Genomic DNA, 23,423 nt, shown 5'->3' with positions numbered 1-23,423 from the left:
AACTTCCTAACAGTGAGGACACAGTGGAACAGCCGGACCACAGAAATCACGGGCGCTCCATCTCTGGAGGTTTTTAAGAAGAGACTGGATAGTCACTTGTCTGAGATGGTATAGGTTCTCCTGCTTGAGCGGGGGGGGGGGCTGGACTAGAAGACCTCCAAGGTCCCTTCCAGCTCTATTCTATTCTTTCCCTGGACTCTGTCCTCCTGTAATTAAATGCATTATTCCTCAATTTTGTGAGGGTGGAGAAAAGGTCTCTGTTCAGGTTGTTGGAAACTGCTCTTCAGTCCCACCTGAGGTTTTCTTTCTCCAGGGCCAGGTGGGGCCAGTGCCCTCAGCTTCTCCTCTCCGCCTTGTTCCAGAGGCCCCTGATCAGCTGCCCTGCGCTTCTCTGCATCAGAACCGGCTACCTGAGGTGGGTCTAAGGAAGACGGGCTCCGCTGTTTCTTTGTGTCAGATTTTATTAGAGATGTTTTCCTTTCACTTTCCACTCAGATGGGGTGGAATATCCTCCGCTGCAGGGTTTTTGGAAATAGTTTTGCCCCAGGGGACTATATTTTGTATTTATTTTTAAATTCTTAATGAAGGTTAATGGATGGTGTTAACCGCCTAGCAGGGCATGAAAGACTGAGCCTTCACTTATGAAAAATTGGCTGTGAAAGGATAAAATGTATGGGATGTTATTTGATGAGAGCTTTCTCTATCGTGGCTGAATGAGGGAAAAAACATACCTCCAAATCTGGCAGGCAGTCCACATTTCAGAAATTCACGGCGCTCTTTTTGCACTTGTCAAATTATCTCAAACATTAAACTGGTGGCATCATTTGGGCAGCGTCCCTGTGCCAGGCAAGCCTCCCCTTTAGAGGGGCCGAGAAGCGTTCTGGAGCCTTTCCCCATTTCTTCAGAAGGTCAGGGAATGGGAGAGAGCCAAGCCGGCATTATTTTCTCCTTCGTTCCCTCGGATCCCCCCTCCGCCTGCCCGCCCCGGCCATCCCTTCCTGGCTTCAGCCCCACAAGGAGCGGAAGGGCAGCCGCTGGGCTTGAAAAGGCGGCTTAGAGCACCCCTTGCTGGGCAGTTGAGCAGAGCAGGGAAAACTGGAGGCCGCTGCTGGCTGCAGAAGGAGGAAGAAACGGAGAGATTCAAAAGGCAGAGAGTCCGTTTCAGGGGAAAGGAATCCCTGGGTGGGGGAGTCTTTGTGCCTTAGGCTGAAAATGCTCCGTTAAGACATTTCAAAGCACTTGCTCACAATGAACCACGTCTTAGCTTTATTTCAATTTCTACTTTGTCCCATCCCAGATGTGCATGAGGAAGTCACAGAAATCCAGAATGAATTTAGCACAGAATTTGCACAAAGCCTTCCAGGAAAGAATCCTTCACCTGGTTAAATGGCACCAAACTGCACCAATGCCGAAAGGACTCCAGCAACAGCCGGAAAAGGAATGAGATAAAAATCCTTTTAAAGTGGTACCTGGAAAAATATTAATGGTCTGACAAAGAATATGGGTAAAAAGCAGATGGCCCACCAAAGATTGTGTGTGTAAGGGAGGTGTGTTTTGCTTACAAGACAACTCTTAAATTTAGGATGGCCAGACATCCTGTTCCCAGCTCTGCACATGATATATTACTAACTGCCTGTCACATGGTATATCTAAATTGCTTAACACTTGATATATTGCTGATTGCTAAAAACATTCCAATGTAAACGAGGAGCTATCGATTATAGATCTGTCTAGTAGTTTTTCTATGTTAGAATAAGGACCTATAGAATGTAATGACCTGAAAATAACCCCCGCCAGAAAGGGTTATAAAAATGGTCATCAAGGTACAATCTGGGTTCAGACTGTTTAAGCCAGGATGGCTCTCTGAACCTGCATGCAATAAACTTCCCTTTCCTGAAAGAGCTGATTCAAGTCTTTGATTTCTACTACATTTTCTGGTGCATTGGCCGGGAAAAGCTTGAGTGAGGCGATATTTCGCTGAGGACGGCTGACCCTTCGGACCTGCTGGTAAGCCATCTCTGAACAATTCTCCAGGCGCCATGGGGGTGTGTTTCCTCCAGGAGACAGCTGTGGCTTCTCAGCAGAGCCGACAGTACTGAAGGCCAGTCCAAGAACCCTTTGGGAAAGGAAAGGAAGTCTGAACCAACTCCTGGCCAGGATGGGTGTAACTACAAGGCAGGCGAGTATGTGTTTAAAGTATGGTACCTATCTCATTTTGAAGATAGAAGAGGGGGCCTGATCACTCCCCTGGACTCGGGACGGCGATCCTAATGAAGTCCGTGTTAGGTTGTGTGGGTGGTTAAGCCAGTGCATTCCCTACGAATGACCGCCGGCGCTGTAGGTCATTGGCAGTGTGTTAGGATGGGGGGGGCGTAATATGGGTGTGGGATGGCCCCCAGAGGGGACTTTTAAGAAAACTATCCTAACCAATTTTAGTATATAGATCAGTGGGGGGATGCAGTAGCAGGACGAGCTGATGAGTTATTGCAATGTCAAGCTGAAATGGTTCATTTGTGTGTGGCTAGACCCAAAGGAGAAAAAGCTTCAAGTACAAACTAAAAGAGTGAAAGATGTGAAGATTTCAGAAACTAAGGTGTCAGATGCTAAGAAGGAGATAAGGATGGAAGTAGAGGAGTTGATTCTCAGACCTCCTCCCTACGTTCCACCTTTCTCCCCCTCCCCCCCAGTGCCGGCTGTGGCAGAGCCAGCAGCCACTCTGACGGAGGAAGGGCTGATTGCCCCTGCTGTGTCAGAAGAAAGGCAGCCAGCTGTGAGACAAAAACAGAAAGGGGGAGGCTGTCAGCCCCCAAGGAGGAAGGGGATTTGGAAGGTCTCTCTGTAAATGTGAGGGGAGAAGCAAGAGGAGCAATTGTTGAATATTTTGTTGACTCCCGAGGAAAGGGAGAAGGGGAAGGCTGCTGTTAGGCAGTGTTTGAAGGATAGGTTGCCGGCTGTATGAGATACACAGCCAGAGATGGAAGCCAGGGCACCAGAAAAGGACCCTGAATGGAATACACAAAATCCAGCACACATGACTTTGTTAAAGGAATATCAGAATTTAGTAGTAGAGGCTCTTTGCAAGGCTGGAAAGCCTTCAGTGAATGTGTTAAAGCCGTCTTTTGTGATGCAGGAGGCAGATGAAAGTCCGGAAAGTTTTTTTTTTTGCAAAGGCTGATTGAGGCTTATGAGCTTTATACACAGGTGGATCCAAGGAGTGCAGACAATGTGCGAATGTTGAATGAGAGGTTCATAGCACAGAGTTATGAAGATATAAGAAAGAAGTGGAGAGGTTAGAAGGAGCATTAGGAAAGAACACTACAGAATTGTTGGAGGTGGCTAGGAAAGTGTTTGTTAATAGGGATAAGGTGGAAAAACAGGAAAGAGATGCTAAAATGCATAAGAAAATTGAGTTGTTGGCGGTGGCATTACAAGGAGGGATCATGCTGGGACCCAACCAGTGTGCTAATTGCAAGGAGGGAGGTCATTAGCAAAGAGAATGTCCAAGAAGGCAGATGCGAGGTAGAGGTTGGAGAGGAAGAGAAGGCAGAGGATGTGGAGGTGTTGGCAGTGGGCCCCCCATGCACTCCCCCTTCATGGGTAGAGGGCAGAGAGGGGCTCCAGGGATGGTAAGAGATGGTCTGAGGAATGTAGGAGATGGTTTGAGGAATGTGACAGATGAAAATAGAAATAGGGAGATTGAAGGAATTGGATTGGCAGGAACTAACTGGTCGGATTGACGGGGACCTGGCTTGGAGAAAGCCCCCCTGAGCCATTGGTTACTTTAAATATAGGGGGCAAACACACAGCGTTTTTGGTGGATACTGGAGCAGGAAGATCAGTTGTGGATTTGAAAGCAGAGTCTTTGTGTGTGAAGTAAATATGACTGTTACTAACCTCAAGAGAAAAGAAGATACAAAAAATATATATATATATATAACCTCACTCTGTTTGTCTGGCCAACAAACAAAGTGAAGAAAGATGTGTTTGTTTATTTATTTATTTTTTTTCTCTCCCTCTTAAGAACAGCCCAAAGTTACCTGCTCAGGCAGGAAATCCTATACCATTTTCTTGCCCATTCTGCTCTCTCCCTTTTGCAAATGTTAGTGTGTTAATGCCCTTTTCAAACTCTATCTGCAGACACAACCCCTAACCCCCCTGTTTTTTTTCTGGCTGTGTTGCTTTGAGAGGGAGAGAGATAGAGAGAGAAAGGAGAAAGGGGGGGGGTTGATCTTTTTAACTTTTTCTCTGCTTAGAATTCAGGTTTGAGAAAGGTTGGGTGGCTGTGAAAATTTAATGCCCACTTTTGCAATTTTTTTTTTATTCAAAAGAGGAGTCAGTAATTGTTGGACAACTTTTTTGGGAAATTTTTGAGTTTAAATTGTTTAATATCAACCAAAAGAGTTTGCTTAGATTTGTAAATGTTCTCCCTATTTAATGGAAATTTAATGGAAATCTGTTTCCATCTGAATGAAATTTGATTAAATTGGGATTTGACTAACTTTATATTAAAAGCAATACTAGAGTTTAGAAAAAAAAAACTTTCAGTAACTCAGAATATCTTATTAAACTTGTTTATTTTTTTGTGTGAAGTTAGAACGAAGTTGAGAAAAATTTTGGGATTATAAATAGCTATGCTGTTTTGAGTAAAGATTTGTATGCAAAACTGTTAGAAAAAGAGCTTGTGTTAATAAATGCAAACAGGGTTTGGTGAGCTCTCCTTTGTTGGTTCTTTGCTAGGTAATTTATTTATAAACAAGGACAAAGGTTGGAGGAGGTTTTGGCCCAGAAGTGGGTGCGTGTGGGGGGGAAAGGCAGCCAGTGGCATTTTTATCTAAAATTGACATTTGGGGACATCTTGGTGGTTAGCATTTCTTATCAAGGGTGGACAATTTTAATCAGGAAGCCTTGGTATACACTTGTTCATAGTAAAGTGGTTTTCAGTTGTGGATTTGAAAGATGCTTTTTTCACGATTCCTATTCACAAGGCTAGCCAACCGTTGTTTGCTTTTGAATGGGAGGGAGAACAAAAGAATGCCTTTAGGGAAGTGAACCGAGCTCTCACATCAGCTCCAGCTTTAGCCTTGCCTAACTTAGAGAAGCCTTTCAATTTGTATGTTGATACCAGGAAGAATGTTGCCTTGGGGGTGTTAACTCAACAATTAGGACAGTGGCAACGCCCGGTGGCTTACTTATCTAAGCAATTAGATGGGGTTGCCCAAGGCTGGCCACATTGTCTGAAGGTTCTTGCTGCTCTATAGCAGTCCTTTTACAGGACTGTAATAAATTGACCTTCTCATGTTCCATAAGTGTCCACCCCCCTCATGCAGTTCATTCTATCTTGGATAATAAAGGGCATTTGTGGATCAGCAGTCAAAGGCTTTTTAAGTATCAGGCGATGATGATTGAAAATCCTCAAGTGAAATTAGTGGTGTCTAACCGGCTAAACCCTGCCACCCTATTGCCCACAGAAGTGGATTCAGAACACAACTGCTTGCTGCCCTGAATTGGTATACAGACGGCTTGAGTTACATGAAAGATGGGAGGAGGGTTTCTGGATATGCCATTGTGAATGATGAGGAAGTGGTGGAAAGTAGTCTGCTAGGAGCAAACTGCAGTGCTCAAGTGGCAGAATTGTGGGCATTAATTAGAGCATTGGAAAGAGCTGAAGGGGAAACTTTAAATGTCTGGACAGATAGTAAATATGCTTTTCTAACTCTGCATGCTCATGGTGCTGTGTATAAGGAGAGGGGATTCAGGGATTCGGCTGGCAAACATGGGTTACATGGACACTTGATAAAGCATCTTCTCGATGCAGTACAAAAGCCAGCAAAGGTTTCAGTTATGCATTGTAAAGGGCCATCAGGGGGGAGTATGGGGGAACTGAATAAGCAAGTGGAAAAACTTAGGAATTATGTTGTTGAACAAACACCTCCTAAACTAATAACAAGATGTCATCCCTTTAAACCAGGGGATAAGGTGTGGGTAAAACATTGGAAACATGAACAACTGGAGGGGAGATGAAAAGGACCTTATGAAGTAATAAGGGCCTCTCCTTTAGCAATAAAGATTGCAGAATCTAAATCTTGGATTCACTGGACCAGAGTTAAAGCAGCTGCAGAACCTCTGTGGACAGTGAACAGGGACCCCAAGGTTCCCACCAAACTCACTCTTAAACGTGTTTAGTATGTTTAATGAATATTTTATTGTTTGTAAACCAGATATTGTATTAGTACAAGTGTATCCTGCACATATATCTACGGCTGCCTGGCTGAAATTCAACCCCCTGCTAAGCCACACCCGGAAGCTGGCTTTCTACGCACGGGAGAAGAAAGGATGAAAGGCTTCCTTCTGCTTTTATATAGTACTATTGTTGCATGTAATAATGTTTGTCTTTCTAATTTAGGCCAATGGAGCAAGCCAGAAGAAGCTCCACGCCTTATCCAATCTTATGCTATAGGCACGGGCACTTGTGAAGGTCACCCCCCTATTGGATTTTCCCCAGAATGCTGGAATGGTAGCTGGCCTCATCCTTGTCAATTTCCCCAAGCATTTGACAGAATAGTTAAAGAAGCCTGTATTACAAGACCACCTGTCAATCCCGAAGCCTGTCAGTATGTTGGGTATATTCTTAGGAAAGGCATATGTGTAAAGGCCCCATATAAGAAGCCTCCTCCTCCTGTTACTCTGGAGTGTGGGCCTCCCTTATTCTGGGGATGGGAGCGGGTCACCCTAGTCTCGCAGTTGAAGACGGGATGGAAGGGGACTTGCATCGTACATGTTATCCCGGTGGAATTTGGAGTAACTATCCAAAGACCCCCGAGGAAGCGCCCAGAGAGAAAGCGAAGTAAAAGGTCCCAGCAGAATAAGGATATGCCCCATCCATTGGAGTCAAGGATGCAATATAATTTGTGGGTCAATTGGCTAAACTAGCCAACACAACTGATTTTTGCCTTTCTGAAGCATATGACATGGAAAATTTGCTGTCTACATGTTTAATACCCGTATGTGTTCCTGTCACAGCAGCCAAGGAGTTCAGTCATCACAAGTTTAAAGAACATATAGGCTATGAAACAATGTACAGCTGGGGTCACATTTCCAAGTTTCTACCCACTGATGCTTTAGCTTTACATACTCCTAATGTAGCCATTCCAGAAGACTTACAATGTGCACATATCACGGGGTGTGAGCAGAATACACCTTCACCTCATTGCCTGAAAGTGAGCCAAGAAAGGCTAAATTGCACATCTTTCCAAACAGTGTCTTTTGGGTATGCAAACATATGGTTACCTAAAGGGTGGTTCTTCACATGTGGGAATTCCAGAGACAAGAGTATAACAACATACATACATCAGACCCAAGTGTTATGGAATGAAACTTATCTGCATAGATGAGATAAGTCTCATCAGGGGGGGAATAAAGTGGTACCTGGAAAAATATTAATGGTCTGACAAAGAATATGGGTAAAAAGCAGATGGCCCACCAAAGATTGTGTGTGTAAGGGAGGTTTGTTTTGCTTACAAGACAACTCTTAAATTTAGGATGGCCAGACATCCTGTTCCCAGCTCTGCACATGATATATTACTAACTGCCTGTCACATGGTATATCTAAATTGCTTAACACTTGATATATTGCTGATTGCTAAAAACATTCCAATGTAAACGAGGAGCTATCGATTATAGATCTGTCTAGTAGTTTTTCTATGTTAGAATAAGGACCTATAGAATGTAATGACCTGAAAATAACCCCCGCCAGAAAGGGTTATAAAAATGGTCATCAAGGTACAATCTGGGTTCAGACTGTTTAAGCCAGGATGGCTCTCTGAACCTACATGCAATAAACTTCCCTTTCCTGAAAGAGCTGATTCAAGTCTTTGATTTCTACTACACTTTGGGAAAGGACAAAGAAGGAAAAGACCTGAAGGGGCTCTTGAAAGGGGGAAGGGATTTGGCTACTGCCTGATGGGGTCCTGAGGAGATCGGTGATCAGAGCAGCCCTGGATCGCAGGGGCTTCTCAGGCCTGAGGAAGGCAGCTGTTCACACAACGTTGCAAGTGTGAAGTTGGAGGCTTCCTTCGTCTGGCTGGGTCCCCAGAAGCTCCCCAGAAGGCCCATCTTTGCTAGAGGCTCTGGCGCTCAAGTAGATGGGCCGGTTGCCAAGATTTCTGTAAGCCAGGCCACTTTTTCCCTTCCGATAAACCTGGTCTGTGAGAATTTGGTTTTCTTGGTCGGGAGGCTCCCGGTCGCCTGGCATGAGTATTGGGGCTCCGAGGAAAAGCTGTTTGAGGGACGGGGGAAATAATAAACAGGCAGAAATCCTTCCCCTTGATTTAATTTAACATTTCCATTGTAATTAAATTTAAACAATCTTTAAAAAATTTCTTCCATTAACATTGTGAAATATAAATATGATTTGACAAGATCCATAAAAATATAACCGAACTGCCATTGATTTTTTTTTTTTTCAGTTACGGCTACAATGACCAAGCACCCTTTACTATTTTATTTCAGAACACTCTGCTTTCATTGTATTTCTTTTTCAAAAACTCCCATTTCCCTTTTACTGTAAAAATGGTACCACTTAATCACAGTGTGATTACAGAAATCGTTTTTAATATTTGTTTCCTACCATTTCATAGCACTTTTTAGAATATTTGTTTTGTAAAGTTTTCCCTAGTTTTGCTCTTGAATTTTCCTTTATAGAACAAAGGAAATTAAAATGAACAATTAAAATGTGTATCCTTATGAATCTCTTTCAGTTTTGCCTCTTTATCCAGGTTGTCTTTTATTTTTGTCTAAGAAAATATACTGTAATTATAGCAGTGCCCAAAGGATTCCTCTGGAAGAAGTACAGGTTTCCTTATAGTCCTTTAGGACCAACTAGTGTGCACTCCTTTGTCTTAGCTTTAGTTTGCCTAGAATTCTGTCTATAGGTGACAAACAATAAATAAATCTGCTTAGAAGTATTGGAATGTCTTTTTTGGTTTTTGGAGACTGACTGCCTACTTTCCCAATTAGGATTGGTAGATTATTGATAATAGGATTATTTGGTTAATTAGTTATTTTTTAAATCAAATTGTATAAGGAAAATAAATGTTGCTGCTAGTTTTTGTCATGTTAGGCTTGTTTGGTTAGTTATGGATGTTGTTCCTTGGAAGACTTCTGGAACTTAGAAGTGATTTTTACTATTAGGGTTATGGTTCTAAGTGTTGCTGCAGTGCAATTTATTCTGATTTTGGAGTGAGAGGTCTCCAAAGACATTTATTGTTGCTGCAAAATATTGATTTTTAGACAGCCTCCAAAACAGCCCTAACAGGCTTTACTGAAATACACAAGGGCAATGTCATATTTAGCACCAAGATTTTTTACTTTTAGCTTGTAAAAGGTGTGACATACAGTATATAATTGTTTCCCATCTCTTTGTTAGCATAAACAGCAAAAAAGGCACAAATGGATCTTGGTTAAAAGAAGTACAGTGTTGCTTTTGATCCCCTGGGCTGTCTTTTCAGCAGAGATCAGCGACTGCAAGGAGCTGGGATGTTCCCTCTCTATTGGAAAGCCACGAAATGCAGAACCAGCTTCGCCGTTTATTCTAAGCAAACTGAAGCAACTTCATTTGCCCAAAGCAAATGTGCATCTTTCCAGCAAATTAGAAAGTCAGTGAAAGCAGCTGCAGGGACCACCAATAAAAGATCTGGATTGCAGGCTAGACACTTCTCACTGCAGCCTGTCCGGAGAGATGGCAGAGTTTGGGACGGGAAGGTTCACAGGGCTCCTTGTCCTGAGCTCTGGACATCCCAACAGAAAAAGGGTGCTGGGCTTCTCTGACCTACTGCAGCCCTTCAGAGCCCCGCTCAGAGCAGGAGTTAGAACTGGGGACGGCAAGTCTCCCTTGGGATGCTTGGAGAGGCCCGGGGCTGAAGACGATCTTGTCCCAGGCCCCTCAGGCCTCGTGGGAGGTGGTGGAGCAGATGGAGAGCTGCCTGCCTGCACAGACAGAGGGGAGGATCAGCTGCTGACAAGCAGTGATGCCGATAGGTAGCAGATCCCCTCTGATGAGGAACAGCTGCCTCCCCCCCCCCCTCAATCCAAGGGCAAGGAGAGCGGAGTGCAGGCAAACCCAGAGAAGCTGCAAGGGAGATCGCCCCACCCCTCCTCACTCCTGGAGGGGAGGGAATTAAGGAGGAGCTGTGGGGAGTTAGTCTTTGCCAGGAACAGTTGTTTGTTTTGGCTTACACACCCCAGCTTTGACACGTGCCTTTCGACTTGCCTTGAGAACTGCCTTTTGTGTTGTGCCTTGCCTTTGCTTTGTGGACTCGCTTAACCGGATGGACTGGACTTGGGACCTTGGACCTTGCCCCTGTGAGAGGCTCCTACTCTGGGGGCTTCCTTTGCACTATAGGGGCTGTTGTTTGGGGGACTGAGGATGGCTGCCTTCAGGGCAGCTTGAGGGTGGAGTCGGAGGGCCTTGGAACATTTACTTCTTGGAGCAACAAAGGCTGTCTAAAGACTCGCCTTGCTTGACGACCTGGGTCATAACATTAACTAGGAATTACTCCACCTACAAGTAACGACATGTACTGGGGGCAAACAATGGCAAACATATACATGCAGGTTTTTATGAGTTTTTATATTCATGCTAAGCCTCTTCTTGTTCACTTGTCATCCCCAACACAAGGCATGAAGGCAAATGCTTTCTGGCATGGTGAGTGTTGGTATATTTCAGATGGAAAAGAACAGTAAGTGCTCTTTAAAATTATGTAGAGGAGAAACATGAATGAAAAATCATAAACACATCAGAATGGAAATTCTGTCAATCATTTTCCATGTCATTTGTTTTCTGTTTTGTAATTCGTTTTCCACTGAAATTTTATATAGGTTGGGTTTTCATAAGAACATAACCGGCTTCTTGCTTAAGGGATTGGACCTCCTGGCCCAGCAGTTTTTTCCCACAACCAGGAAGAGCAGCAGATTTTAATGATGCCAGAGTGAGGGTATGGGGGGCGCAGGGAAGTGGAAGCTCCCTGCTGGCCAACATTCTCACGACAGCAGGACAAAACCAGGCGCTGAACTGGATGGAGCCCAGGCAAAGATTGCTCTGTGAGATCCGAGCTGTTCTAGGCGTTTAAAAATCAAATGAAATCTAAATACTGTTCCAGTATGTGAGGGGCTGCCACAAGAAGAGGGTGTCACTTATCCTCTGGGGCACCAGAGGGCAGGACAAGAGACAATGGTTGGAAGCTGATCAAAGAGAGAAGCAACCTGGAACTAAGGGGAAACTTCCTGATAGTGAACAGCTTGCCTCCAGAAATTGTGGGTACTCCGTCACTGGAGATTTTTAAGGGGAGGGTGGACATTCACCTATCTGAGATGGTCTAAATTCTCCTGCTTGAGCAGGGGGCTGGACTAGAAGACCTCCAAGGTCCCTTCCAGATTCTATTCTATTCTATTCTATTCCCTATTCTATTCTATTCTATTCTATTCTATTCTATTCCCTATTCTTAGTATTCTATTCTTCAATTATACTAGGTGCTGAATTCTGACCCACAGAATACTTGTAGCATCACCTGTTGAACTTCTAGCAGCTGCCAACAGAGCACAGGATTATGAACACCCAGCTCTTCCTCCCCCCCCCTTGTCTTTTTAAAGAGCCCATTCAGGGACTGAATTGTAAGGGAATGGATTCACTTTCTTTTATATGCATGACTAATCTCACAACATTGCCATGGCCTTAAATTAATTTATTTTAAATATATACTGTAAAATAGGCCAGTAAAGTGACCGTAGCATCCAGCCAGCCAGTCCTGCTGGGACGACAGCCGTCTCAGGGAGAAAGGAGGGACAGGAGTTGGCTGGGGCACTCTTGGTGTGCTGGAGCGCCAGCCGGCCATTCAGGGGATTCAGGGAGGACTAATTCCACCATCTGACTTGGCTGGGGGAGAGGGAGGCGGCTGTTTGCAAGAGAGGCCCGAGTGAGAAACTCCTTGAGAGCAGAGGATGGGCAGCGAAGTCACGTGAAACTGTGGCAGGGAGCAGGAGAGAGTGGCCGGCTACGGAATGGGCCTGTGCAGCTGTGCACACAAAGACAGAGGCGAGGGGCGCTCAGGGGAAGGTGAGGGTGGTGAGTGGCATGATCTCCAGGGCCTGATCCAGGGAAGGACGCTGCTCCTGGTAGTCGGCAGGGTGGCCGTTCCTGTAGTGGCCGTACTCAAATTTGATCCTCAGTTCGCCAATTTTGGACTGGGGGAGGATGTCCGGGATCCACTCAATGATGAAAGGCGTCGGTTCCTTTTGATCCGGGGATGTGTTACCTGAGCGGAGGAGAATGAGAGAAGCCACTTCCCAGGTCACCACAAGCCAGCTCTTCCGGCCCCCCTGTGCAAACTCACCAACTTTCAAGAAAGTTTTCAGTTCCAGGGGGCGAAGAACAGGCTGCTTCTCCAGGCGTCCGTAGGTCTCAGCGATGCTCTCCACCTCCACTTTGGGGCACCTGAAGGGCTCGTAGGTCCCATCCCGGTTCTGGATGAAGCTGCGGGTTATTTCCAGAGGCATCTGGAATGAGAGGGGATGAGCAGAAGAGCAGAGATCCCCAGAAAACCCACCACCACCTTGTTGCAGAAGGAAACGTTGGTTCTGGAAGATGAACAGAGGAAATCTAGAAAGTTAAAAGCAAGTTCCAGCAAAGAAAGTGAGGCTTTTTAAATTTCCTGGTCTAAAGCAACTAGAGGTGGTTGGAGAGACTCACTTCCATTGTTCACATCTCAACAAACATGCCGGAGTCCTCCTCCTCTGCTCAGAAACGGAGAGCTCTCGTGAACCAGAAGGAGAAACGGGCCTTACCTCCACAGTGTCAAAGATCTGCTTCACCTGCAAGATGTTGGTGATGTGCCACGTGTATTTAGAAAAAGTACCCAGCGGTAAGGCATCTTTGCGGACAAAAGCTAGAAACAAAAAAAAAAAATTGGTGATGTATAATCATATATATATATATATATATATATATGTATATGTATATGTATATGTATATGTATATTTATTTATTTATTTCTGGGCATTTTATGCTAGTAAGAGTAAAAACTTAGTATTAACAATAATACATCATAAATAAAAGCAGGGCAAAGGCATACAAAACATCCCAAATAAAAACATCTGTCTAGTCATTATAAACTTGCATCCAAATCAGACAGAACCTACCAAAGGCCAGTGTAAGCCAAGTGGACTGCTCTTTTGCCAAAAAGAGATGTATGTGCGGAGGGAAGGTGTTGCAACAGATAGCCCCTCCCAAATTTGCAAAGGGCTGCCTCTGGACCACGTTGCCTGGGGAGGAGATTCCAGCATCCATAAGAATAGAATAGAATAGAATAGAATAGAATAGAATAGAATAGAATAGAATAGAATAGAACAGAATAGAATTAGAATAGAATAGAATAGAACAGAACAGAACAGAACAGAATAGAATAGGAATAGAAATCCCCACACACGCACACACATACCAGGGACTTTCTCTCTGCCAGTCAAGCGTCCACCTGCGGAATCAGGCAGAGCAGCCTCTTCCATCAGCCCCAAACAGCGGCCAGCCAACACACCGAACCTGGTCTTAAAAGCAGCCATTGGGGAACACGGGTCCAAGCGAGCACTATCACCTGTGTCACACCAAGTACCAAGTGCATTTGGGGGACAGGGCTGCCCAGAAAAGGCAGCTCTATTGAGATGCCCATCGGCCGTGAGCCCAGTGCCCGCTCTCTGTGTCAGTCAAGCGAGGAAGGCAGCTTCGTGTCCCAGCAACCTCAAACCCCAATCTGTGGACTGAGCCAACCCCCGGGAACCGTCAGCCATTGCAGCTTCACATGGGCAGGGGGCTCCTTGCCCAGCGGTGGGACTCAGCGAGGGGCAAGGAAGCAAAGGTGGAGGGTTCAAGCGTTCCACCTCCCAGCACAAATGACGCCAGCCGCCGAGCAGAGCGGCAGCCTTGGGCAGAGGCCTCGGGCCCAGGAGAGGCTGAGTGTGGGCACAGGGCCAGGGAAGGGGGAGCAGCGAGGGGAAACACGCTCTGCAGAGCAGCACCTGTCGTCGAGTTGGGAAGCCGCATCTTGACGCTCCCAAGGCAGATTCGCTGCTGGAGAGCTTCGAAGAAGGCCTGCGGGACGTGGAAGACGAGGGGCTCCGGCTTGCCTGAGGGAGATACACAAACCCAGAAGGGGAGGCGGTGATTAAGGGCGTCTCAGAAACGGGGGCTGGAAAGTCTCATGATTCAGACAGAACATAAACTGAAACAGCAACAACAGAGAGCGGAGGCGTCCAGGCTGACTCATAGGAAGGCAGGGGGGGGGGGAGGTGGTGAAAGCTTGCGTATTTTAAAAGCATCCCACTGGCAAACAGCGTAAACAGCCTACAGACGGGAGAGGAGAGAAAATGGTCTTGAGGGACGGAAGGCCTGAGCCCCCGTTTTTTACAGTAAGGGCGGTCTCTTCCTTTCTCTGCTCCTTACGCAGACCTGGGCTCTGCCCTCTCTTCTCTGACCATTTCCCGGGCAGCCTCTCTCCAGCCTGCCTCCCAAGGTTTTCCCACCTAGCCATTACCCCAGGGCAGGGGCTGCCACGGAAAACACACCCTTCTGAGCACCCGTGAGATGGCAACATTTTTAAGGGAAGGAGGTAGGAGCGGCTCCACCCTGTCTGCTGCAGGATAGGCAAATGTGTCCTTAGGGAGAGGACATCCTGCGAAGAACCTGGTATAAAGGTAAGAAGCAGCATCTCAAACTGCACCCAGAAGTGCAGCTACCCTAACAGGGATGCAAGGTGAGCTAACCTGGAGACACCTGTCCATCACTGCCCCCTGCTGCTTTCTGGACCAGTTATGACTTCCAGGTGGCCTTTGGGAGCAGCAATCCAAATGGGGCCCTCCCAAGACGGTGCCCAGCAGCTGTGAGCAACCTCTGGCTGCTCCAGGAGAAGGGCTTGGTTTTCCTCTGTTCCCGACTGTCCTCCTTGGCCAAGCAGCCTTCCAGGAGGTACGGGGAGGCCGGTGTGGCTGGCAGGAAGGACTCACCGTCAAACTGGTAGTGCATGGCTTGGTGGATCCGCTCCGTGGCGCTGGCCAGCCACTCCAGGAAGGACAAGGCCACCTGCGACTCCTCCAGCACCTGACCGCCAGCTAAGCAAAAGGGAGGCAAGTTGCAGCCTCGCTCGGAGTGCTTGTGGCCCCCTCCCCACTCCGGCCCCTCAGACTGCATCCTGTTGCAAAGAAACAGGCGCTTGCAAGGCAGAAAGGCCCCCCCCCCCAGCTACATACTTCTAGGCTGCATTTTATGGATTGACTGATTAGATTTTTATCCCAGCTCTTTATTTTGGGTCAACTGAAGGCAGAATACGTTCATGATGCTCCTGCCTCTTATTTTCCTCACAACCACCGCCCTGTGAGGTGGGCCAGGTTGAGAGAGATGCGCTGGTGCAAAGCCACCCAGATGAATTTTGTGCCTAATGCAGGACTCAAACTTGGGTCTCTTGGTTTCTAACCCAGCACTTTCACCACCACACCTAGGTGGCACTCCAAAGTCTTCTGACCCCCAAGAGGCAATACAGGATCAGATTTGTCCTTACTGGGACCTGCCAGACTGACTTGGCCAGATCCTGTTCTAGGGGGGGTCAAACCTTTTACCAGGAATCGGATTGTTGCATTTTCAGATAACTAAAAGACTGGGAGTTTGACCAAGCTGCTGGTCTCTTCTGTTCCGTTCTGGGGCCCCAAAGGCTGGTGGGAGGTAGACTCCCTCGCATTCCATGTACCACCAACCCGCAGAAGTTTCAGTAGGAACACCATGCAGACAGGCCCTGAAAGTACACTTAGCTCTGGCTGTTCTGTTCTTTGCCAGGGACATTTTAAAGCTAAATAAACCTGCTGTTTCTTCCTGTTCTTCTCATTTTTAAGTTCACAAGTGACAGTCTCCCTAATCTCAGCCCAAGTGAAGGTCCTTCCAAATAGCCTTGCCTAAGCTTGGGGGGGGCTTGTTGGAGTGGGGGCTCTGTGGCCTTGTGGTCTGGAAGGGAATGAACTCACTTTGCCTTTTCAGCGATGCAACGGATGCCTTCTTCAGTCCATTTTTCTGCAAGGAGTTGTTTGCCAGATCTTGAGACAAGAGGGGGCTGCTGGCCTGCATGCCTAAAAGGCCAAATTGAACGCCTTCAGAATGGACAACCTTTCTCCCAGCCTCTTTCCGATTGTGGAACAATCATGACACAAAGGAGGCTCCAGAAATGGCAAAGGGAGAGAATTGTACGCTGCATTTATGAGAATGAAGGTGATCCCTTTTTAAAACTCAGACACGATTGCAAGAAACTCATGGGCTTTGATGTCACCTGGCAAAGGTGCCTTCATTCAAGAGAACAAAAAACGAAGCAAGAATGACAACGAGGGGTTCAGGAAAGATGAACAACTGGAACACATGTTTAAGCTTTTCTAATTCAGACTTGATCATAGATCATAGTCTCTTCCAGAATAACAGAACTGGAAGGGACCTTGGAGGTCTTTTAGTCCAACCTCCTACTCAAGCAGGACCTACTTACTGCCTTGTTCAGCAACGGTTTGAAGTTACAACAGTGCTGAAAAAATAACTGCACCCAACTCCTGCATTTGCAGCCTCCCTCCGCCACCTGGTCGCCCTTGCAGCTAGCGTGCGTTCCCCCTGCCCTCTTGGCAGGGCAGGGTGACTGGAGAGGCGGGCGTTACGGGGCACACAAGGAGGAAAGCAGACTGGGAGCCATGCATCCACGCACTTCTTTGGATCATCCGCAAGCAGCCCTACACCACTCCCTTTACAGTTTTAATAGCAAGGATTCTTGTAGTTAGAACTCAGGGCTATATTTTTGTGTTAGCAATCTCCATAACTTTGATGCTATTCTGTCATGCTGTACCTTAAATATCTACTGGTAGTCCTCAACTTACAACTGTTCATTTAGTAACCATTCAAAGTTACAACGGCAATGAAAAAAGTGTCACAGCCATTTTTCACACTTAGAACTGTTGCAGCCTCCCCGTGGTCACGTGATCAAAATTCAGATGCTTGGCAACTGACTCTTTACGACGGTCGGAGTTTCCCAGGGTCATGGGACCCCCTTTTGCAACCTTCTGACAAGCAAAGTCAGTGGGGGAAGCTGGATTTATTTAACAACCTTCTTATGAACTTAACAACTGCAGCAATTCACTTAAGAACTGGAAAGAAAGGGGCAAAACTTCCTTAACAACCGTCTTGCTTAGCAAAATAAATTTTGGGCTCAGTGGTGGTAAGTTGAGGACTGCCTGTATTTCTTCAATGATTGCGATTTCATATTTCATGCTAGTTTATGAGTGAAATAAGGACTGAGAACAAATAAAAAAGGAGCTCCCGTCCGCATTTTCTAGACAGCATCACAGGTCTTAACAGTGTTAAGGTGGGTCAATTCCCAGAACTCCCCAGCCAGCAAACTCTGGAGTTGAACTCCACACGTCTTGACGGGTTCAAGCATGTCAACACGGAACCCAGATCCGCCCAGAAAATGAGCCAACATTGAAGCTTCTCACCCAGCCCTTCGTCCTTCTTCTTGCGCTTCGCTTTGGAGGCCACAGAGTCTACCGAGGGCAGAGGGGATTCTGGCTGGCAAGCAAGCGGAGCTCTTGCCGGGGAATGCAAACCTGCAAGTGCGAAAGAAAAAGGGCCGCTTAGGAGCCTCCCCCGGCCTGAGTGGCGGCTTTTGCTCCCGCCACCCACCAACAGCCAGGCCTGCCTGGGCCGTTCTGCTGCCCACTAATCAGTGCTGAAGCTCAGGAGGCTGGAGGGGCCAGAAGGTCTCCTCCCCCCACCCCCCAGCGGCTGCTCCGTCCTCTGTGCATACCCACCACCAGGCTCATCGCTGAGGAAATCCGCAAACTCCTGGGCTAAAGCCTCGTCGCTGGCGAAGGCACAGATGCAGGCAAAGAAATGGATGCATTTCTGGCTGCCCTCTTCCGTGGCAGGGCCAGCCTTGCTGGCCCTCAAGGACTGGCAGGGGCAGAAAAAGCGGGAGCCCGCTAGGTGCTTGTGGCCAGACCTGGGAGCAAAAGTGATGTGGAGATAGCCCAAGCTGTGCTTCGGGCCGGCCTTGCACTTGACCACCAGCACGTTCTTAGTGATTCTTTGTACCAGGGGCCCCGAGGGCTGGGTGGCCAGCTCCCAGAGGGTGTGCTTGGTCTGGGGCGAGGCCTGCATTGAGTTCAAGACGGAGCTTTTCAGCGTCAAGGGGGTGGCCTCTGCCTGGCAGCTCACAGCAAGCTTCAGGTGCTGGCACTGGTTTTCCACCACCCCTTGGGTCGCTGCCTTCAGACATGCTGGGAGGTAGCAGCGCCCAGAGCTGAGCTGGGTGAGGATGGTCCCGTCCACAGTCTGGATGGTGGTCTCCGAGACGCCCAGCTCCACAAAGCACCGATATTCGGGGCCCCTGTCCCTCTGCCGCACTGAGTAGATCTGGAGGTCCGAGCCGGTAATGATCTTGACAGCATCAATGCCAGCCGGCTTCCGTGAGCCGTAGCGGAAGACGGTGCCACAGGTCTTGTTTTTGCAGCTCAGCCCACGAGTGCCGTTGTAGGTGCCGCATCGGGGGCATTTCCTGATGCCTCTCAAGGTTGCTTTCCCCAGGTCTGATAAGAAAGCCGGGACTTTATTCCTCAGGGAGCCGGAGTCCATCCTTCAGAGAACCTGAGCCAAAGAGGAGTGGGAAAGTTTGATTCCGTAGAAAAGCCCTGCCCAGGTCCTTGGGGGTCACTACTGGGATGGATTTAAACTGTTTTCCTCTGATTCTTGTCTGAGAAAAGCACCAGAAATGGTCTGCAGAAATGAGTGGGCCAGCAAAATGCTGTGGTCATAGTATACTTAGATTTCAGTAAAGGATTTGATAAAGTCGACCACAATCTGTTTCTTGGTAAGCTAGAAAAATGTGGGATAAACAACCCTACCACCAGATCTGGGGTTTGTAACTGGCTGACACATCGCACTCAACATGTAGTCCTTAGTGGGACTCCATCCACATGGAGGGAAGTAAGCAGTGGGCTATTGCAAGGTTCTGTTTTAGGCCCAGCGCTCCTATCTTCATAAACGATCTAGACGAGGGACCTGAAAGGGATCAGACAACACTAAGCTGGCAGAGATAGCCAACATTCCAGAAGACAAGTTAAAGCTCTGGACAGACTTGAGCATTGGGCCCCATCTAACAAAATGAAATTCAACATAGATAAAAGTCAGGTTTTACACTTAGGCAAGAAAAATCAACTGCATAGGTGCAGACTAGGTCCCTTCCAACTCTATGATTCTATGACATTCAGAGGGCAATTCTGGTGCCAAAAGTGGGAGACCTAAGGAGGACCGTAAGCAATAAACAAAAAGTACAACCAACTGGGGAATTATCCTAAAACAGACATGTCAAACTCGCGATGTCACATGATGTTCTATGACGTATCGGGACCGTTTTGCCATTGCCGGCAATGGGGTGGGCGCGGCTTCTATGTGATGCGTCTGGCCCATGGGCCGGCAGTTTGACACCCCTGTCCTAAAGACAGTGACAGAACGGAGCTTATTTTAAAAGAGACCTTTTCTACTTCAGTTTACCATGGTTGGCGTAGGATAATTTCCTAAGAGCCAGACTCAGCACCTGAGACGGCCTACCTTTGCTCAGACCTCTGGCCTTCTTCAGTGGAAGAACAGAAAGTCTGCCTCCAAGATGCAAAGCAGCCACTTGGACTCACACCCCCACCTGCTGCCGAAACTGAGTCTTCTGGCGGAGCTGACCACACAGAGGAGAGTTGGTTTACAAAACTAGCCCAAGCACACTCAGCTCAGCCTTCTTCCCTCCACTTGTAACCAGAAGAACAAAACTAGGGAGGTCAGAAAAAGAAGTCCTAGTTGGGCAGTGCCGACCAACTCCTTAGTATGCCATCTCCTAAAATGGAGGGAACGACATTTATTCTTCAGTTATTCTTCAGAGGAGCTGGCTGAGCTGATCCGAGTTGCAGAAAGTGAAACCCAATACCTAAAGCAACAAGGAGAAGCTGAAAACATAGCCCACCCCCCTTCCCCATCCTCTGATGACCCACCATTGCCTGGACAGTGTGGCAGCCAGCTGAGCCAGAGCCAGAGCCAGTCCCAGCCCTGCAGGGGCCGGGACAGGGTGGGATGTCAGGAATCCTGCTCAGGATTCTGGTGAGAATACAGATTGCCCGCGTGGGGGTGTCACAATGAAGCCACTGCTGCTCTGAAGCCTCGGGCAGGCCCTGGGTGGGCAGGTGCCCCTCAACTCTCTCTCCTTCTCAAACCAGCAGGATCTGCTGACAGTGGAAGGAGAAGAGAAGGAAGCCTCTGCTCCTTTACAGCAGCCCTGAAGAGGAGTCAGGGCCAAAATCTGAGCAAAGGCTTTTGTAAAGGGAGGATCAAAACCTCAGCTAGTTTTGGTGCAAGATTAGGGCTATCTAGTGTGGTGTGCGTGTGATTTTTGTGGCTGATTTCCATGTTGAAGGAAGCTGCAAGTGTGAAACTGGGCGCAGCAATGGAATCAAGCAAGTGGAGTGGGTAGGATCAACCTCGTCAGCTTTTGTAGGGCATTTTTAAGTGCAAAATGAGTGTCTGACTCCCTGAGCGAAAGGATTCCTTCTTGGTGGACGTGTGTTAAAGCAAAGAGATATTGGACAAAAATACATACTTGGCTAGAAAAGATGTTGGGAAAACATATAGATTTTAAACTGGAACTTTTTTTATTAGATATAATGCCAGAAAAGCTTGACAAACAAAGTATATACTTGATTTTACATGTGATAACAGTGGCAAGAATCATATTCGCACAATATTGGAAAAATGAAGAAATACCACCAGAGGAAGAAATAATTAAAAAAATACTAGATTGTGCGGAAATGGACAGACTTACTCTGAAGTTGAAAGAAAAAGAAAGAAACAGAATACTTTCAAACTTATCAATAGCTGGAGAAAAAGAATAAGGGATTAGGAATTCAATTTGTATTAGTGAATGATAAACTCAGACAATACGTTTGTTGAATAAGTACTTTTGAATTGTATTAAAAATCAATATATATATATATATATTTAAAAAAGAATTCCCATTTATCTGCACACAGCATCATACAGGCCAATTGCCAAAGAAGAGGAAGAAGAAGAGGAGGAGGGCAATAAGTCAAGTCCTGCTCTTAGGTAGGAAAAATCAAACGCACAGATCTAGAATAGGAAATAACTGGCTCAACAGCAGTAAATAGGGAGGGATCTTGGACAACCACTTAAATATGAGCCAGCCATGTGGGGCAGCTGCCAAAAAGGCCAAAGCAGTTCCAGGCTGCATTAACAGAAGGGTAGAATCAAGTGTTTTGTATTGCACTGGTAAGACCACACTTGGAATATTGTGTCTAGTTCTGGTTACCACAATGCAATACAAAAAAGATGTTGAGGCTCTGGCAAGAGTGCAGAGAAGAGCAACAAAGATGATTAGGGGCTGGGAAGCTAAAATGTATGATGAACAATGCAGAAATTAGGTATTTAGGCGTGAGCTTAAATGGACGGCAGAAGATGGTAGAGGACAGGAAGGCCTGGAGGAACGTTGTCCATGGGGTCGCGATGGGCGGGACCTGGAGCAGGGGGTTGGACCTTCAGGTTTCCCTCCATCTCTGTCATTATATGAGACTTCTAAAATACTGAATGCAGTACTTTAAGTAGAAAATACAGCAGACTTATTTTAACAGGCACCTGGTGTCACTTAATGAGCTCTTAGATTCATATGGCCATTTGGGAACCCGTTTCATCTGAAAGAAGAAAAAGTTTGCCCTTCCCTTTCCAGGAGAAACGACAGTGAGAGCAGCTTCCCTCCTCCAGAAGCTGCGGGTCCCCCGTCACTGGGGGAGAGAAAGGGGAGACGGGCCGGGCACTGGACTGGCGCGGTTCCTGGCCTCCCGTCTTGGGCTACTGGAAGCCCCCGCGGTCCCTTCCAGCCCTGGGAGTTTTGTGCTCCGGGTCGTTCTCCTTGGGAGGGATCCATTCCCTACGAAAACGGCAGTCTCTCCAGCGGGAGATGCCTCGCTCGTCTCGGCCCGAGTTCCAGCCGCACGGACTTCAACTCCCACAATCCCACAGCCGGCGCGGCCACCGATGAGGATTCTGGGAGCTGGAGTTTCCCGGCCTGGAAGCGGGCAGGGCTGGCAAATGCGGGCCTAGGCGACGGGAAGGCGGGTCCGCGCCAGGCCCTTCGGGAAGCCCCGTAGCTCTCCAGGTCGCGCGGCCTCCCTCGTGCGGAGCGAGAAGGGCCTGACCAAACCGGGACGCCTCGGAGGAGCCTCGAGCTCCGCGCTTCGTGTCCGGGCCCGCGCGCGTTCCTGGCTGGCCGTGACCCGAATTCAGCCATTCTCCCGCTGGGTTATTATAAAATGGGTGGACTTCAGCTCCCAGAATGCCCCCGTCAGCATCGTCCCCGCTGAGAGTCCTGGGAGGTGGAGTCCACACACCCGGAAGCCGCTCCGACGGCCCCCTCTGCCCGCCCCTGACGTCACTTGCTACCGCCGCTCTCCCTGGCAACCCGGGACCGCCAGAAGACCGCGCGTCGTCATTTCCTGCCCCCGTCCCGGGTCCCTTCGCGTCGCCTTTACCTGGCGGCTCCCCGCCCAGCGTTCCAGGCCGCCGGCCGGCGAGGAAAGGCGGCGAGCGGCCTCCGCGATGGCTTCTTACAAACGGCTCGCGAAATCCGTCTGTAACGAAGCCTCTCATTGGCCGGGGCGCGCGAAGCACCACGGGAGACCGAGTCCGGGCCCCGCTCCTCCGGAAGAAGCACGTGGCAGCCTCGCATCCTGGGGGAAAAGCGGCCCTCTAGGCAAGGCCATTCCAATCTCCGGGGGAAGCCAATGGAAACCCTCGACGGCCTCGCGGCGAACGCTCCGCTACCGTTCTGCCGCCGCCCCCTTTCCCCCAAAGCAAGTTTGGAATAGCTAAAAACAAAAACCATTTAAAATATACAAGGGTAAATGCGAGCTCACATCTTTTATTAACATCTTAATGGCTTTCAAAAGTCAGGGCTTCTGGAGTGAAGTTCTTCAACTTCTGTACATAACTATCAAAACACATTCGTTTAAATGAAGCTTCCAAAGTTCATACAGAAATAAAAAAAACGGGCTGCTACTTAAAAAAACAACACACCCAGGCAACATTTTCTCCTGTTGCCTGAAGACTGTTGGATCTGTTTGCACATCTGAGAGTAAGAAAGCTGATGCCTGAATGAGAGAGAAGCTGGGGGAGAGGAGGAAGAAGAAACAGTCCCTCCTTTTTCCTTAGGGCCTGTGTCACACCCTGGTTGCAGCAACAGTGGCACTTAAAAAGCTTCCACTAATGGGACACAAAATCAGGTCTGGTTCACAGAGGCTCAGCAGAGAAAGGTCTC

The 23,423-nt window shown here is 47.7% G+C and overlaps 1 protein-coding gene across 6 annotated transcripts; it reads right to left on the bottom strand.

Annotated features, from left to right (window-relative positions):
* Window positions 1-11,717: 11,717 nt before the first annotated feature.
* On the bottom strand, window positions 11,718-22,865 carry CUNH2orf42 (chromosome unknown C2orf42 homolog). Of its 6 annotated transcripts, none has more exons than XM_039324147.1 (11): window positions 22,639-22,865; window positions 17,869-18,703; window positions 17,554-17,664; window positions 16,054-16,155; window positions 15,046-15,150; window positions 14,062-14,169; window positions 13,491-13,640; window positions 13,192-13,314; window positions 12,838-12,938; window positions 12,387-12,549; window positions 11,718-12,308 (listed from the first exon to the last, which is right to left on the bottom strand). In XM_039324147.1, exons 2-11 carry the CDS (start codon window positions 18,689-18,691, stop codon window positions 12,100-12,102), a joined length of 1,995 nt encoding a protein of 664 aa, XP_039180081.1. In that variant the 5' UTR covers window positions 18,692-18,703; window positions 22,639-22,865; the 3' UTR covers window positions 11,718-12,099. The 6 variants fall into 6 exon arrangements, with proteins under 6 accessions (XP_039180081.1, XP_039180084.1, XP_039180082.1 ...); XM_039324150.1 differs by lacking the exon at window positions 22,639-22,865 and adding an exon at window positions 20,095-20,159; XM_039324148.1 differs by lacking the exon at window positions 22,639-22,865 and adding an exon at window positions 19,667-20,046.
* Window positions 22,866-23,423: the final 558 nt, after the last annotated feature.

The sequence above is a fragment of the Crotalus tigris genome, unplaced genomic scaffold (genome assembly GCF_016545835.1).
Source record: "Crotalus tigris isolate CLP2741 ecotype Arizona unplaced genomic scaffold, ASM1654583v1 scf7180000024293.1627790, whole genome shotgun sequence".
Taxonomy (NCBI): Eukaryota; Metazoa; Chordata; class Lepidosauria; order Squamata; family Viperidae; genus Crotalus; species Crotalus tigris.
This window is presented reverse-complemented; position numbering and strand designations above follow the sequence as displayed.

Excerpts from the sequence above, each read along its gene's own strand:
- CUNH2orf42 (XM_039324147.1), bottom strand. The coding sequence starts at position 18,691 with ATGGACTCCGGCTCCCTGAGGAATAAAGTCCCGGCTTTCTTATCAGAC. Across the intron at positions 14,170-15,045 it reads CATGCACTACCAGTTTGACG|GCAAGCCGGAGCCCCTCGTC; the intron begins GTGAGTCCTTCC and ends TATCTCCCTCAG. Across the intron at positions 12,939-13,191 it reads TTGGCTTACACTGGCCTTTG|CTTTTGTCCGCAAAGATGCC; the intron begins GTAGGTTCTGTC and ends TTTTGTTTCTAG.